General features: G+C 36.9%; 1 protein-coding gene across 2 annotated transcripts; it reads right to left on the bottom strand.

Moving 5' to 3' along the window:
• Positions 1–131: 131 nt before the first annotated feature.
• On the bottom strand, positions 132–15,117 carry plcd1b (phospholipase C, delta 1b). 2 transcript variants are annotated; one of them, XM_084411525.1, is made up of 15 exons: positions 14,842–15,117; positions 11,693–11,851; positions 9,300–9,528; positions 9,079–9,208; positions 8,730–8,958; positions 8,354–8,555; positions 8,037–8,181; positions 7,732–7,884; positions 4,795–4,944; positions 4,523–4,673; positions 2,069–2,185; positions 1,777–1,955; positions 1,529–1,661; positions 1,306–1,455; positions 132–1,103 (listed from the first exon to the last, which is right to left on the bottom strand). In XM_084411525.1, the coding sequence occupies exons 1-15, from the start codon at positions 14,870–14,872 to the stop codon at positions 1,012–1,014; spliced, it is 2,250 nt and encodes a 749-aa protein (XP_084267651.1). In that variant the 5' UTR covers positions 14,873–15,117; the 3' UTR covers positions 132–1,011. The 2 variants fall into 2 exon arrangements, with proteins under 2 accessions (XP_084267651.1, XP_084267650.1); XM_084411524.1 differs by lacking the exon at positions 14,842–15,117 and adding an exon at positions 12,516–12,730.
• Between the last annotated feature and the right edge of the window lie 1,145 nt (positions 15,118–16,262).

Raw genomic sequence — 16,262 nt, forward strand, 5'->3', positions numbered from 1 at the left:
ATCTGTGATTTCTTTTCTCGCTTTAATGGCAGTAGCACTTGAGCTGCATGCATGCCACACGTTTGTTTAGCCTCATGATGTTCTCCATGATTTGAAATGATACAAAGAGCATCAGACCCTCTGTGCAAAGTCACATGATCAATATCACAAATTTACTATGATTAATGACTTCATATCATAACATCTTTTTTAGGAACACAAAGACATTTATTTATTTTTTAAATCACAATATAAATATAACAATCACTTTCAGAATCCAAGAAGTGTCAACTGCAGACTTATCCTGATGTTGTTTGAGTGCCAGTTCTCCCTCAAGCCCATATGAATACTCTGGAAAATTAATTTCTTCATACCTCTTTTGTCTGATTGAAGCCATTACAAGAACTAAGAACTCAAACAACAGTTTAATAACTTACATGTATTTCTCCTTTACATTGATTTATACAGTTGGCAATGTGTTTCATCAGAATCGCTGGCTTTGAGTTCTAGCTAGAAACATGACAATTTAAGTACCTTATTTAATATGACAAATCATATGTAACTACATAAAAGACAAAAGAATAAAAATGAATGCAAGCTTAAAAACAAATCAACTAGAGATACTACAAAGGGTGGAGTGGTCCTGTTTATTTGTAATTCCACCATCAAATTGTTCCTCTGCTAAAATCGTTAGATCTAAAAACATTGTTCTGTTTAACTAAAACTAAAGGTTGACACTCGTGAATATTAATGTTCAGAATGCACAGTTGTAGTAGGTGATCCATTTGGCAAACTAAATTGTATAACATTTTACAAATAATAAAAAAAAGACAAGAAATTATGACCAACTTATTACAACTTCGGAAAGGTTGCTGTTTTCCCACAATTTCCCTGCCTACCAGAATCGCTCAAGCTGCCTGATTTTTTTGCCGACCAATTAAAGCGAGACATTTACCCTTCAGGACGTCTGGGCTGTTGAATATAGTGACAATATCATCTCAGATACAGTATAAACCTGCACCGTCGTGTGTATTATTCAGCATCCATAACCATGATGTGAACGAACAGCCCAGCTGAGGAAAGGAGGTCTCCATTCATGGTGAGCAATGGCACATGGCGGTATCCTGTGGCATAACATGAACAGAAATACACCCTTTAAATGCCAATGACATAAGCAACAAATCAATAGTATTGTTACTGGTATCGTATTTAGCATGCATACTCATCTCTTTGTTTGGCCCTTTTTTAATTAAAAACTTAAAATCCTAAATTGCAAATCACTTTGCAGATTGTCGTTGCTCTCGTACAGGGCTGAAGCGCACTAACCGTTCCTTAGGCTGTTGAAGGGAAGCGTGTATTGGCCAATAAATTCATTCTCCGTCGCGGTATCGTAGTCCTCAATCAAAAAGCGCACAAGGGCTAGATCTGGCACACACACATCAAACTGGAAGTTTTCATTCCACATGGGGTTGAAGCCTTGAGAGAAAAGAGAGCGATTAGGCAACACCCAGGTGAGTCCTGACTGAGAACATTAACAGGGTTACTATACCATTATTCTCAATGTACTGCGTTTCCACCCTGGTCGTATCGGCTGGCACACCGTAGATCTGCACTTTCACAATCGGATCAACAATGGAGGATTTCTTTTGGCTCACTTTGGGTAACTGTTGGGCTGAGATCACCTATTAAGCAAACCGTAACAGTGGTTTTAAAAAAAAAGCTATGCAGCTGACATGAACAACACAAAGATAGAGTCCATATATTACAAAATAAAAACGGTGTTGGAGAGCCACTTGCCATCAGATAAAGAGTCTTTCTCTTTAACCATGGTCCCTTGGTGAGAGTGATGGGGTCAAACTCAGTGTCTTGGTCTCGTAGGTAAGACGGCTTCAGGATGTAACCAGTCTGTCCATTTTGAAGAAAGAGCCCTTGATTCAGATTCATCTCTGGGCAGGGCGTCTGGAAGTTGAGGGCCACTAAAGGGAGAAGTGACATTAACATCAACTTCCACTCGGATTAAATCTGAATATGCATGTTTCTATCACTAGAGTCAGTTATATGGTGGGTATCAGATTCATGACTTCTTTACCTATCTGACAGCCTGCGTTCCACAGAGGCACAGGGTTATAGTTCGAGGAGTCTGTCCTTAGTCCTGCTGGGTAAATCCTGCTGAGTTTGTCTGTATTGTGACGGATATAATCATTTGCTATGACAAAAAAAAGAAGAAGTAGTAGTTATTATGGGAACATGCTTGTTTGCTTTTTCTCTTTTTAGCATCTAAGAGGCATTATTAGCTGTGGAATGTGTTTGGGTAGGATTTTAGGTTAAAATATACACTACCGTTCAAAAGTTTGGGGTTGGTACATTATTTGAATGTTTTTGAAAGAAGTCTCTAGTGCTCACCAAGGCTGCATTTATTTGATCAAAAAGTAAACAATATTGTGAAACATTACTACAATTAATAAAATATAATAAAAAATAAAATAACTTTTCTATTTGAATATATTGTAAAATGTAATTTATTCCTGTGATCAAAGCTGAATTTTCAGCAACATTACTCCAGGCTTCAGTGTCACATGATCCTTCAGAAATCATTCTAATATGCTGATTTGCTGCTCAAGATTTCTTATTATCATCATTGTAGAAAACTGTTGTGATGCTTAATGGTTTTGTGAAAACCGTGATATTTTTCAGGATTTTATCATTTTAATGTGTCTTTACTAAATAAACATTTTAATTAAAGAAAAAAAATCCAAACACAGAGCACACAGAAGTGTATATTGTGTTGTAGACACGTGTGTAACTGGTGACCACCTTTTATGTTTCACAGGTCTTTCCCCACTTTTAGACTACTTTTTGCCTTCTGTGTGAATTAGGGACCGTTCGGTATTTATGGAATGGACCACCTGAGGAAAATAGGGGAGGGTTTTTCCTTTTTATTCTTTATTCTTAGTCTAGGGGGAGGGTCACCCAACTTTTGAATTCATGAAAACAGCAAAATTTCAAAGTGGCTTGTTTTGTGCATATTTTTCCATGTAGCTCCATAATGATCGCATACGCACTGCAAAAGGAGTATGTGTGAAATGGGCGTAACAGTGTAGAAATGTGTAAGATGAGAAAGCAGAGGTTATGCCCATTTCACACATACTCCGTTTGCAGTGTGTATGCGGTGCATATTTTTTTCCATACCCATGTTAACAGGTTAGAGCTTTCACACTGCACGCGGATGCGGTCCAGGTTCCAGGTGCGGTGCGTATACAGCAGTGCAGCGATCGTTTCCGCACAGAGTCTATTTTAAATTATTATCTATTTTGAATTAAAGTGACAGCGGTTCGTGGTCAAAATGAACACAGATTGACATGAAAATATAATAATCTCACCATAAATGCATTTAATTAAATCAAATTTAGTAATCTCACCATTAATGTATTTAATTAAATACTACTATTTTTCACAGTCATCTTTTTACTTTAAGACCGGGGTAAAGCAAGGAAAACAATTGACCTCAACGAGGCGACATAATGAACAGCACTCGTCTCATTCGTGGAGGTGGAAAAACAAGTTCTTTGTGACATGCTAGATTTATTGTATTAAAATTTAAATGCAAAAGAAAAGGCATGAGAGTCGGCTGTTTTTGTCAATTTTAAGTTTTAATTTAAAATGTTTGCGATTTTAATATAAGTACATGGTTAAATATTTGACCACTTGCTTGAGCAACTTAATATATAAATCTATATAGAAGTAGCCTAATACATTAAATAATACGTTGTTTAAATTGTGTTTAAACGTGAATACGTCTATTAAAGAGTGTATATGTGTACAAAGAGAATCGCAATGCTGACAACTTTTTTTTTCAAAAAAGTTGCTGATAACTTCTGGACTTGAAATAAATATAGTGAGTATGTGTTTGTGGTACAGCCGTGGGTCAGTTACGCACTGCAAACGCAGCATATGTGAAAGCACTATAGCCATTGTTGCATACTCCGTGTGCGCTATCTGAACATCTTTGCCAAGCGCAAACCAGTGCAGAAGTAATCAATAATTATCGGGGAGGGTCATGCCTTTTTTCACAATCATTTTGGAGGGTCATAGAAAAATGTATTGCTGGCGAAGGGAGGGTCAAGTCTATTTTGACTATAGATCTAAAAACTCCTCCGGTAGCCCCTTAAATAAAAAAACGAACAGTCCCTTACCACATTTTACTTGAATTACTAAAAATAAAATGTTTAAGACATGAATAGATCATTAAAAATATATATTTTTTCAAATATTTCATTAGATAATTTTGTTTATGAATAAATTCTGTATCTCTTTTTGCTATCCAGCAAAATGATAAATATATGAGAGAAAAAAAAGAAACCTGAACGGCTCTTTTCCCTGTTGGTCACCTGCTTCTTTACATATTCAAAGTTGTGACGTAATGCATTTTGCTGAGAAATAAATCTGTGCCACTGGACAGAGTTCGTGTCTCCGTCTCATGACATGTATTCATGTGTTTCATAGCTTGTGTTGTGTTTGAGCAGCAGAAATCATGACATCACACCTGATTCCTCCGCCAGTTTCACAGCTTTTCCCTCTTTGAATGAGGCCATCTCATAAAAGGACTGCTTGTCCCGGGAATCCTCAAAGCCATGGAAGGGGACACTTTTGCAGTAGATCACGATATCAGACAGCTCCTTCGCAAACTTCAACTTCTGTTTTAGGTGTGTGTAATTACAAAATAAATGTTGAGAATTAAAAGAAACAAAGTATTTAAATGATTACTTTCCATGGTCACATATGTATGCAAGACAGAGATCACAGAACTCGGCTTACGCTAGACTTCTTCTCACGGTCTTCTTCATCCCCTTCGTCATCTTCTTCCTCAGTTACACTGTCTTCATTGGCTGCTTTGGACTCGTCTGAAAACGTGTCCTCAAGTTTGTTTAGTCTCTTCCCTTTCACTATGAACCGTCCTTTGAGTTCCTAAATAATACACAGTCATTAAATCAGAGCCTGCAGATTCTGCCATCAGCTCACATTTACATGCATTCATTCAACAGGCACTTTTATTCAAATGATTCTCAAATAAATCCAATGAAAGCCATGCATTTTGTTTTGCAGCTCTTCAGATTTTTTATTATTTTAATGCAGGTGTATTTTCTGCACTAGTTACACCAAAAGGAACTGCGTTCTAATAGCAGCTTATTTACAGTTGTCTCTGCATTTTAGGCTGGAATATGATAAAAGTGCATATAAATTGTTTATATGCTAAGCAGCATATATGTGCTGCATTTTAAATTTGATAGTTAGAGCAGCAGCCAGGACAAGCTGTTTCTAATACAATAGTTTGAGGAAGCTTATGCTGTAAATGATACTCTGGTGAACCGCAGTGTTTCTATTGTTGACAGTGACAGTGACCAGAACAGGCCACACCTTGACCAGAGGGAATGAAAAACAATGTTATGTAAGCTATGATAATCACCCGCTCCCCTGCAGGCAAAGCACCAGTCACCATAGCAATCCAATGCAGAGTCTTTAAAAGCCACAAAACCGTGATCTTATAACTCTGTCTTTGCAGGGTTTCCTCATTTTTATATATGCAAGCATAATTGATGTGCTAAAGGTGTCAATCTTCTTGAGTAGTTGACATTTGTTTTACTGTAAATGGCTGAAACAAAGAGAGTTTGACATGCAACGATAATTTCAAATAGAAAGCAGCTGCATGAATTCCACACATAATTCCATCGTGAAAGCATCTCCTGTTCAGACAGACTGCAATCTCTCTTGGGTCTCTGACAGTAGCTGTGGATTTAGACCTGACACTTTGATCTTTTAAACTGCTTTATACAAATTTTAAGTAAGTGTTAAATTTTGATTGTCACAATAAAATTGCATGTAAAACAACAAAATGTGCGCATTTACATTTACACATTTATTTTGGTTTATTAAGCTTCTTACTAGAATACTTGATTTTAATTGATCAATCAAGTAATTTTGTGGTAAAATATTATTTTATTTACAACCACTAAACAGTAGGGATGCATGATATAATTTATCATAATATATAACTGTACCATATTGGTTATTTTCCAATATTCAAGTTTTTTTTTTTTTTTTTTACATTTATCGGTATATATATATATATATATATATATATATATATATATATATATTTATTTATTTTTTCCTATTTAGATGACCTTTAAACTTTTTTTTTTTAAATGTAATATTTAAAAACTTAGTATTTAATAACAGTTAAATGTAACCTTTAGCCAATCTCAAAATTAATATAAATTTTTTATATTGTACTTCACAATGCCGTGATGCCACTGTGATTCACTTGCAGCATTTAAAACTATTAATTAGGGGTTCAAGCATGAAATGCTGAAACCCTATTGTAATTGTAAGGATTTGTAAAACTGATCGTGCAGGCCAAACCGTAAGGCCTAGAGACTTGAAACCTGGCCAGATGGTAGGCCTCAATTTGGGGAGAACCTATCAGAGTATGACCCCGATTGGCCCATAGGTGGCGCTACAGCAACCAAAAGTACAAAATCGCTCATAACTCTTAGAGCGTTTGTCCCTGGCCCAAGGCGGGCAAAGCGTGCATCTCCAATTTTGATTTAGGCAGGAAAAAATGTCTGCTATGTCGAAGTTTGTCCAAAACCTACTTTTGCGAACTAGTCCCTGGTTTTTCGCCCGATCGGAACCAAACCAGTCTAGGACAATTCTCTGGACTCTCTAGATCAATAGTTATCAAAAAATTGCATTTGGGTGGCTGTAACAGAGTCATTTAGAAAATGGGCGTGGCAAAATGCACTCAAAAGCTTATAAATCCTTAACGAAAACATTCTGAACAAGCATGCAAAATTTTAGCGGACCATAGGTGGCACTATAACAGTTAAAAAGCTTTAAAACCATTTATTTCCTATGGTACATTGCCTTTATTGGCTGTAAATGGTCTTTTCCATCCATGATGTCAGTGGTTACATGCTTGCTAAATAAAACTTTATAACTTTTGATGCTTTTGTGCTTAAAGGCCTTAACTGCTTGAACCCCGATAAATGCTGCTTGCAGCTTTAATTTGAATTGTTTTAGTTTATTTTGACATAACAACATAGTATCTTTAATATCTGCCATGTATCGGATATCAGCAATAACAAACTTATTTTGTCTTTTCGTAACGGCCAGAATTTGAATACCAATATGCTTCCCTGCTAAACATTTGGTAGCACTTTATTTTACAGTCCTGTTCCCCATGTACATACTACGTACTTATTAATTACAATAACTGGGTAATAACTAGGTACTAACCCTGAACCTACCTCTACATCTAACCTTAACCCATGTAGTTACCTTATATTAACCAGTATTTTCTTAGGCAAGTACACTGTAAGTGCACGTACTGTAAAATAAAGTGCAACTAAACATTTTTATTGTGCTACACCATCTAAGCTTCATATCTCTCATATAACTCCATTGTCTCTTTATTCTTACATGATAAAAATAACTTCACCTGAAATCGATATTTCATGTCCACTCGGGGTGTAATAAGCAGGAGAGCGTACAATCAGTCGGTCATTATGACAAAATAAACCCTCTCAGGCTCGGCTTCCTGAGCACCCTGTCAGGTTTATTTGGTATTTTATAATAACCGGCTTAACCTACGGTATCCCTTACATAGTCATGCAACTGAATATGCCTGCAAATGATCCTCTGTATAACATGACTTAGTGGATTACTGAGTCTTAACATCCCGCAGTCACTAACCTCTGGAGAAGGGAAGTGTGTGGGCATCTGATCTCCGAGGGGTTTGGTGACCAGAGCACTACCCAGGATGGAGATCAAGAGCTGAGCCATGGTCTTCTGCTGCTCCACACTGCAGTGGTTCTCCAAAGACAGGATCACAGGGTACTCGGACATCTGGTGAAGGGAACAATCATATTGTTGTCAGTCAGGTACACATGGGAAGCACACCAGAAGGACAACAAGTCCCAAAACAAACAGAAACAGTCACTACAGTATCTTGGTGAAATGACAGCTATTTGCATCCTTTATGTTATGAATCTTTTTACCTTAAAGGCATATTCTTTAATGGCTTTAATCACATCTTTGAAGAGGATCTTCGAGGTGAGAGTGTATCCATGATAAATGACTGGCTCTCCATCTGATCCATCCCAGCAGTCGAGCTCCACACAGCGGCACCCCTTTAGAAGTGCTCTGTACAGGGACAATGCAACTTACTACTCCAAAACTAAGCCATAAAAACATGCTTTCTGAAAGGTAAATTAATTCAAATGCTTTCATTATGAAACTAATATATATCTAAATATTCTATCATTTTTTAACTACGAAATTAAAATGTATTCAAATATTGAATGATTAACATTACTTTATGTACGCCTCAGTACTGCTGGGTCCCTTGAGCTGGTCCTCCAGCAGGTATGTGTTGTGAGAGGAGGAGATGAAGTAATGGTTGAGAGGCTGCTTCATGTCCTGGTAAACACTTTTATGGGCCGGGTTAAAGATCAACCCCTCCGGCTGGTGCAGGTACATTAGGAGGCCATCCATTGTCATTTGCTGTTTGGCTTTGGCTACAAGAAACACGAAACAGACATGCAATTAAAAAAACGTTGTGCTTGTATATCTTTTCCCCTGAGACTGAGGCTAAACTTCCTGACAGCAAACTTTTGAATGATAGTGTTTATAGCAGATGTTTTTATCCAAAGCAACTTACAAATAAGAATAACACAAGCAGGCGGCATTACCATTTTCATCAAGTTCGTATTTCTCAATAAGCTGAAAGGCATCATTCAGAGACGCATCCTCTCTTTGCTCATTCAACAGGAATTTCAGCAGGTCAGCGGCGCTCATGAGACCGTCTGTCTTTGCATACTCTTTGTAGATGACATCGATCTCCTCTCTTTGTGTCAAGATTTTATAGAAATGCTCGATCTCCTTGCCCTCTAGGAATCCACACTTCGATTGGTCACATTTCTGAAAGAGGGGAAACAGTGGCATTTCTATTCAAGTTATCTATTGTGTTCATCTATTTAAATTGTGAGAGAACATTAGAAAGGTAAACTGGGTTACATTCCTGCATGACAAGAATATTACCTCAAAGAGCATTTCAGCGTAGTCTTCGTCCACCTCAATGTTGATGTCTTGGAGAAAGCTCTTCAGCTCTTTCGGACTCATCTTGTTGTCCAAGTTTTTATCTGCTTTACGTATAGAACTGTAGATCCAGCTAAAGCTTTGATTTAAGGACAATTAAAGAGAGGTTTGAAAGAATAATGCTTGAATTGCACCTCAACACCACAGGCGTTTGAAAAGGATACTGCTCCGTTTTCTTCTGCGGAGTGAGATTGTTCATGTTTGAGATGACTTTCTCCAAACCACTGACCCACTTCTTGGCTTCTTCCTCAGAGCTGGCGATCAGGTCCAGGTTTTTCTGTCGCCCCTTAAACAGGATGGAGAACGCTCGACCATCCACTGACTCCTCTGTGTGTTTCCTCAGACCCTCCGTCTGCCGACCTTCTCGTACCGCCTCAATGTCGTCAAGAGAGACTGAGTGAGAAAGACATACAAAACTTCATAAAATGGAGTAATATGTAACGTGGGTCCCACTGAACCCAGACCCTGATCATCCACAGCTGTCCCAACATTATTAAAAACATTCTCATATATTTTGGTTCACTGATGTCACATTTGCAGGACAAGATCCATTTCTTAGAAGCAGGTTTTTTTCCTAGTTTCCTGCTGGTACATCACGTGTCTGGATGGCAATATGCATATGGAAATTATATGTAGAAGAGGTCATGCTTAATACAAAAGCGTTGCAAGCTCGATTTTGTGCATTTGATTTGTGACTAAAATGTTGGTATCTAACATTACAACAATGAAAGCAATAACTTTATTTAGACGGGGACAGTGTGAAATATGTGATCTAAAAATAAAAAAAAATCCTTAATTTTGAGCCCTCAGTCAATATGTTTGTTTAACAGTAATACTTATTATAACAACTTATTAATAATATTAATAATTATATGATTTGTCTGTTAGTCTGTTTATCAGTAGCCTACATGTATACCGACTTGAACTGTACGGCAGAAAGACTGGTTTTATTATATAATTTATAAAGTTTTTGTATTGACTATTGTTACTGAGAAGTAGCCTACTGGTACCGGTACAATACACTTACTATATAATGCAGTTGTGCGATTTAAAGAGGCAGTGTTCTCATGCTACACATTCTCACTGAGGGCTGAGCACCCTGTGGATGAATCCTAGAACCACCCCTGGTTTGCATACTTTGAGGAAAATTACACAAACGTTTTAAACATAGCCTCAGGGCTGATGTTTTGCAGCACTGGTCACAAAACTAACAATATACTTGAATATGCTGTAGTAAAACCCACCACTTGCACACAAACACCTAATTTAGCGAAACCTTTATTTAATCAATACCCTTTTAATTAATACAATTTAAAAATGATGGCCAATATTCCTGGCCAATGCTCTGAAGAAAAAAAATTATATTGATATGAAAAATGAATAAAAGCAAGAGAACTATAAAATTCATCCTTATAGTCCAGTCATTTTATGAAAAAAGGTTGAACAAATTGCAACAGAAGCAAACTCAACTGATTTTGTATTCTCAATATGTCCTGACTAAGGAAAAAAAAGCCCCGAAGAATCCCATTAGGGGAAAGTTTAGAAAAAGACCCAAATATAGCCTATTCATTCGCCTATTCATTCTTTTTCTTACGTGAATAAGGTAATAGGGAATAGGGTGTTGCAATTTGTTCAAGGTTGACCCCCATTTTGGCTTAAAATGACTGGACTATTAATGAAAGACATTGATTATTATATTTCAATATTAAGTACCACTTACAGTACCATTCAAAAGTTTGGGGTCAGATTTTTTTAATGTTTTTGTTAGAAGTATCTTATGTTCACCAAGGCTTGACTTATTTATTCCAAAAATGTTAATATTGTGAATAATTTTATTGTTGTGAAAATATTAAAAACACTTTTCTATTTGAATACATTTTAAAATGTGTTATTCCTGTGAGTTTTTAGCAGCCATTACTCCGGTCTTAATATGCTGATTTGAGGTTTAAGAAACATTTCTTATTATTATTATTATTATTAAAAACAAAAATTAAGCAGCACATTTTTCAGGATTCTTTGGTAAGTAGATAGAAATGTAATAGAAATCTTTTGTTACAATATGTCCTTACTGTCACTTTTGATCAATTAAGTGCATCCTTGCTGAATAAAAGTTGGAATTTCTTTCAAACATATCTTACTGACCCCAGCCTTTTGAATGGTAGTCTACATCATTATGATTAACAGAAATTTGACAGGCAATGTCTTTAAAGTACTGCAAATATATACATTTTATTGATTCAACCACACCCAGTTAATCGGCCTCGCTTCATCTGATATTGTTGGCATAAATCTGTAGTCCAAAAATAGTATCAATTATGGATACAATTACTTTAATATTAAAGAACGCAATACTGCATATGCAATAATATACTTACAATAATTGTACCCAGTTTGTGCTTAAAAATGTGGATTTGAGCAAGGAAATTCTATAGTAACTTCTGTGAGAGACATTCATTAACACACATACCAGCCAAAACAACACGACAATGGTCAGTGCAGGACACGAGAGCATTCAAAGAAAGGGCTGAAAGGTTTCTGACACCCTTTTGGGACTCACATGTGTTTTTGGACTTCAAGGTCTTTTTGGATTCATGCCACATGGTCTTGCAGTCCTCCTGCAGCTTGAAGTAGCGCGTCTTTTTCCATGAGCCTGAACGAACTTTCAAAAGGTCCCCGCCGTTTATCAGGAACTGCAGGTCTTTGTCACCCTCCAAACCTGTGGGGACGACAAGGACAAGACCACTCATGTAGTCATTCTTTCAAAGCTCATATTATTTCCATTTGAAAGACAGATTTGTGGCATATGTCATTTCCCACATCACAACATCCTTTTTTTTATGAAGGGAAACAAAAGGATTATATTGTCCCTCTGTGGTCCAATTGAGGAAGGAAGTTAGGAACCCACCCTTTCAGCTGCTGAGGAAGAAAACGTAGTTTTAACTTCTATGTAAAAGACAAAAGACTCTTCCTGAAAGACTTGGACAAATACTGTGGTGTGGACACTTGACACCAGCCAGGACCAGATATTAGGTCAAACCGCCAAAGCACAAAATGCATTATTTACTAAGGCGTGGTGTGTATTTGAGAGTAATTTACACACACAACCATGAATCAATAGGTGTGACGTGATCTTGCTCTATTTAGGACAATAGCTGGGACCTAATTACACTGCTATCTAGATAAGCAATTTATAGGTGAGAGTCAGACAGACAATTGCTTTCCTGGTTACGAGATTTCCTTGGAGACGTGCATGTCAATGAACCTTATAAATCTTAAAATAACCAATAACCAAGAATACCAATGTAAACGCAAGTATGAAAGAGGAAGTTCTCAGATTACATTAAAACAAGATTATTGTTATAGCCTATTCATCCTCCTACCTATTAGTTTCATGTTGTTGCGCGCGACTGTCTTGATCTGTGCGCGGTATAAGGACTCTTGAGACTTGGTCCGAACAGGTTGTCTTCGTACACACTGCATAATGTGAATTTTCCGCTCAAAAAACCAAAACTGCTTCTGATAATAGGAGCCGCAAACATATCCCAAAGACTTGGTGTGCTGTGTTGTTTCGCTCACTCGCTTGTCTGCTGATTCGGGGCGTGTACGTTACTAATCCAAAGTTCATCCCTAGAATAAGTAAGTAGATACCTTCCGTCTGATCCCAACAAGTGGCAATATTTGTTGGCGAATTAAATCAACACGTTAAGGATGTGCATTTAAAGAAATAGATCACTATAAAGTAGGCTACTTATTAAAAGTATACTTTAGACTGCAGTCGAAAGCTACAAATGCGTAACAGCAGGTAAAATACCTGTTGGGCTTCTGTGTGTCTTTCTGTGCAGAAGCAATGGCGCCATCTAGTGACTGCATTTGCCAGTCCACACAGACTAATGTGTTTAGCAGCCGCACTCTTTAATTTGATCCGGTGGATTTATGTTAACCCTACACGAGCTGTACGTGCAGATAAAACATGCCATTTCTTTCATTATGATGGTATGACCGTTTCATAATTATACAGGGCTTTCTTTTTACACTGCAATGCAATGTCAAAACAAATATTCTTTTTATATTGTTGAGGTATTGTTAAATGTATAGGCCAATAATGTTCTCATTAACTAAAACTATTACAATACTTTTAGTTAATTGAAATGAGGCTGAAATAAAACAAATATTAGATGAGAAGAACAAACCAAACCTTGGCAACTAAAATAAAACAAGCTTAACTGAAGTAGTAAAATTACACAAACTCAAATTAAGCTAAATAGAAATAAATAAATAAAAAAAACGAGAAAATAACATAAAAACTAGAGCTAATACAATGACAAAAGCACATAAGAAAGTTACTATTAAACAAACGAACATTACAATGAAACCTGAAAAAAATAAAAACTCATTCAAAACATTAATAAAAACTAGATAAACTAAAGTAGGTCCAATTCAAGTTACTTTTATTTGTACAATTTTTTTTTTTTCATTCCACATTTCTGTACCAATTTTCCTGTAAACCTTTTTAAAATTGCAGGGTCTAAAATGTCAAATTGTATACAACTTTTTGCCCTAATTGTGGTTTGTATTGTTTATTTAAAGATATAGACATGTACTGTATGTACAGCATGACATCTTTCTGTTACAGTAAACATGACCCACGTTTGGGTTCTTAAAAAGCCTAAGGCATCTAAATGTCTGTATAACTGTGAATAACTGTGTGCTTGTTGTGTATACATCTCCTGAATCTCCTATCTCTGTCATCCAGAGGGAAATAACATGTCTTGCCTCTCACTGAAAGCAGGAAGCAGCCAGTGGGTTTGTGGTATAGCCCCACTACAAATTGTCCTAATATTAGCCTCTAAACATCAGCAACAATCACAGAACCACTGCAAGTGTTTTTAAAACCATCTTACCCTGGGTCAAGTTAAACTTTTTAGAATATTTTTGTCAAATTTGTTTTTCTAAGAATGTTTGCTAAGTCTGCTGGGGGAAAAAAAACAGTTACATGAGCTGAGCCTTGGTTTGAAGAGCGAGTAAACCCATAATTTGATAGACGTTTCAGGAACTGAAGTAATGAAAGGGATGTTATGTGAGACAGTCGACGGAATGTTGCTCCAGGCTACTGACACCTCTCCTGTGCCCCATCCTCAATGTCCTCAATAGAAAATCTAGGTTATTTTATTGCTGCAAAATTGGAGCACTGTAGTGAGATGGGCAAATAGCTACACCCAATAAATAACAATACAATACAAAGTTGCCAAGGGTGTGGCAGCCATATTATACGCTAACTCAATTTACACTACACCACCCATTCATGCGTTCATACGCATCAACAGAAAACAAATGTGGGGTTTGCGAAAGTATTTTCAAACTTAATGTAGGCTACAAATGAAATACAATTCCAAAAATCGAATAAAAACCGGTTCATATTACAATTTGCCCCTCTATGTTGTTTGTATCGCCCGTTAAAAGAAATATTTCATAAACTAGCGTGAGGGTTCAAATTATGTTTGGTAATAAAAACATTCAGTTGCGCGTGGCTGAAACTCAAGAGCGCGTGCAGGTTTAATAGTAGGCTAAACAGGTCTGAACATCCACTGCTCTCAAACTGAACTTTAAGATGTTTGTCGATTGAATTTTGTGATACGTACAGCCATTTCGGAATCATTTTAATTCAGTTGTAACAGAGTCCCGTATTAGTTTCCATTCAACACTTACATTGTTTATCAGCAATGCCGTTGGAATCCATTTCTCGTAAATACAGCAGACTGGTATATCCTCCTCGTGCACAATATGTCCAGTGTTCTCAAATCCAGGAGTTCACACGCAAAAAGAAACTACATAGAACTTCGCTGGCGCAAAAAAACCCCAAAACAAAACCAAAAACAGACGAAACTGAGCGCGGATCTATTGCTCCAGCCTTCTCGGCACAGGTACAGATTACCTGCCTGTGGGTAATAGCGTCTCAGTAAAAGGTATCTCATGATGGGCCACTCCCACTGATCAGTTCAGCATCTTATAAATGCATGCTGTGCCTCCAGCTGCCTGTAGAGGTCATGATAAATTATGCTCACGGTAAAGCAAATCCAGACTGAGATTGAATGTTTGGTTTGTTAAAGTCTGGAGAAGCAGTTCTTAAACTGCACCTGTAATTAGAGTTGTATAGACGCTAGTCATGCCAGTTAAGATGAAAATATGCTGTATTAGTGTGTATTGAATCTGCCAGACAGCACTAATAATTTATAGCCTGGAAAGCAATGAGCTAGTCATGTAACTATTTTAACATTTTTCTGAGTCATTTAACAGATACTTAGGCAGTCTGTTGAAGGGATACAAAGAGAAAGACTGCATTTCTGAGTTAAAATACATAGGCTTGAAATATAGACTTTTTAAGGCTTTGTGCACCTTAAAAATGATATTTTCTCTTCACTTCAAACATAGCCTACCTATAAAACCTGGAACATATATCCAAGTGTTATTGGGTGTTTGTCATTCTCTGTGGTTTGAGGTATTTCCATGTATATAACTACTTTGGCTGGAGAGGTTTAAAGTTTGCCTTTGTCAAAGAATTCCTTTGCTGACTGATAGTGATCAAGGAACTCATTTTACTGGCAAAATGAAATGCTCTCAATGCAGCTCTCATATCTGCTATGTGATAGCTGAAAATAAAAAACATTCCATGTCAAGTGTTTTTTTGTGTGTGTAAAATATATCAGATGCTTTCTGAACAAGCCGCCATGCACTTCAGCCTCACTCTTGACTTGGATGCAAGAGCCCACCGGCAATGCAGAATTACAAGCAAAAAATAAAGTCATTTCTGGGATTTTTAAAAGGGAACTTATTAAATGATCACTCCCTGGTAAGCCAGGCTGACCAACCAGTCACAAGGAAAAAGACAAATATATTTAATGTATCTTCAGTTCCACAAATGTCAATGTCATATACCGATTTTGTGATTGATTTAAGCTTAGAAATAGTTAAATAAATGATTTATTCACGCTGTGCTAATTTCTGTGTATTTTACGATGTAGGCTACAGCATGGAACACAAATGAAGTGTATTCAAAACATCACATCTCCTCTATACAATCATCATGTTTGCTGCTATGTTGCAAGTAGCCTAGATTCGCCTTCATACTG

This window comes from Rutilus rutilus (assembly GCF_951802725.1).
Source record: "Rutilus rutilus genome assembly, chromosome: 6".
In the NCBI taxonomy this organism is placed as follows: Eukaryota; Metazoa; Chordata; class Actinopteri; order Cypriniformes; family Leuciscidae; genus Rutilus; species Rutilus rutilus.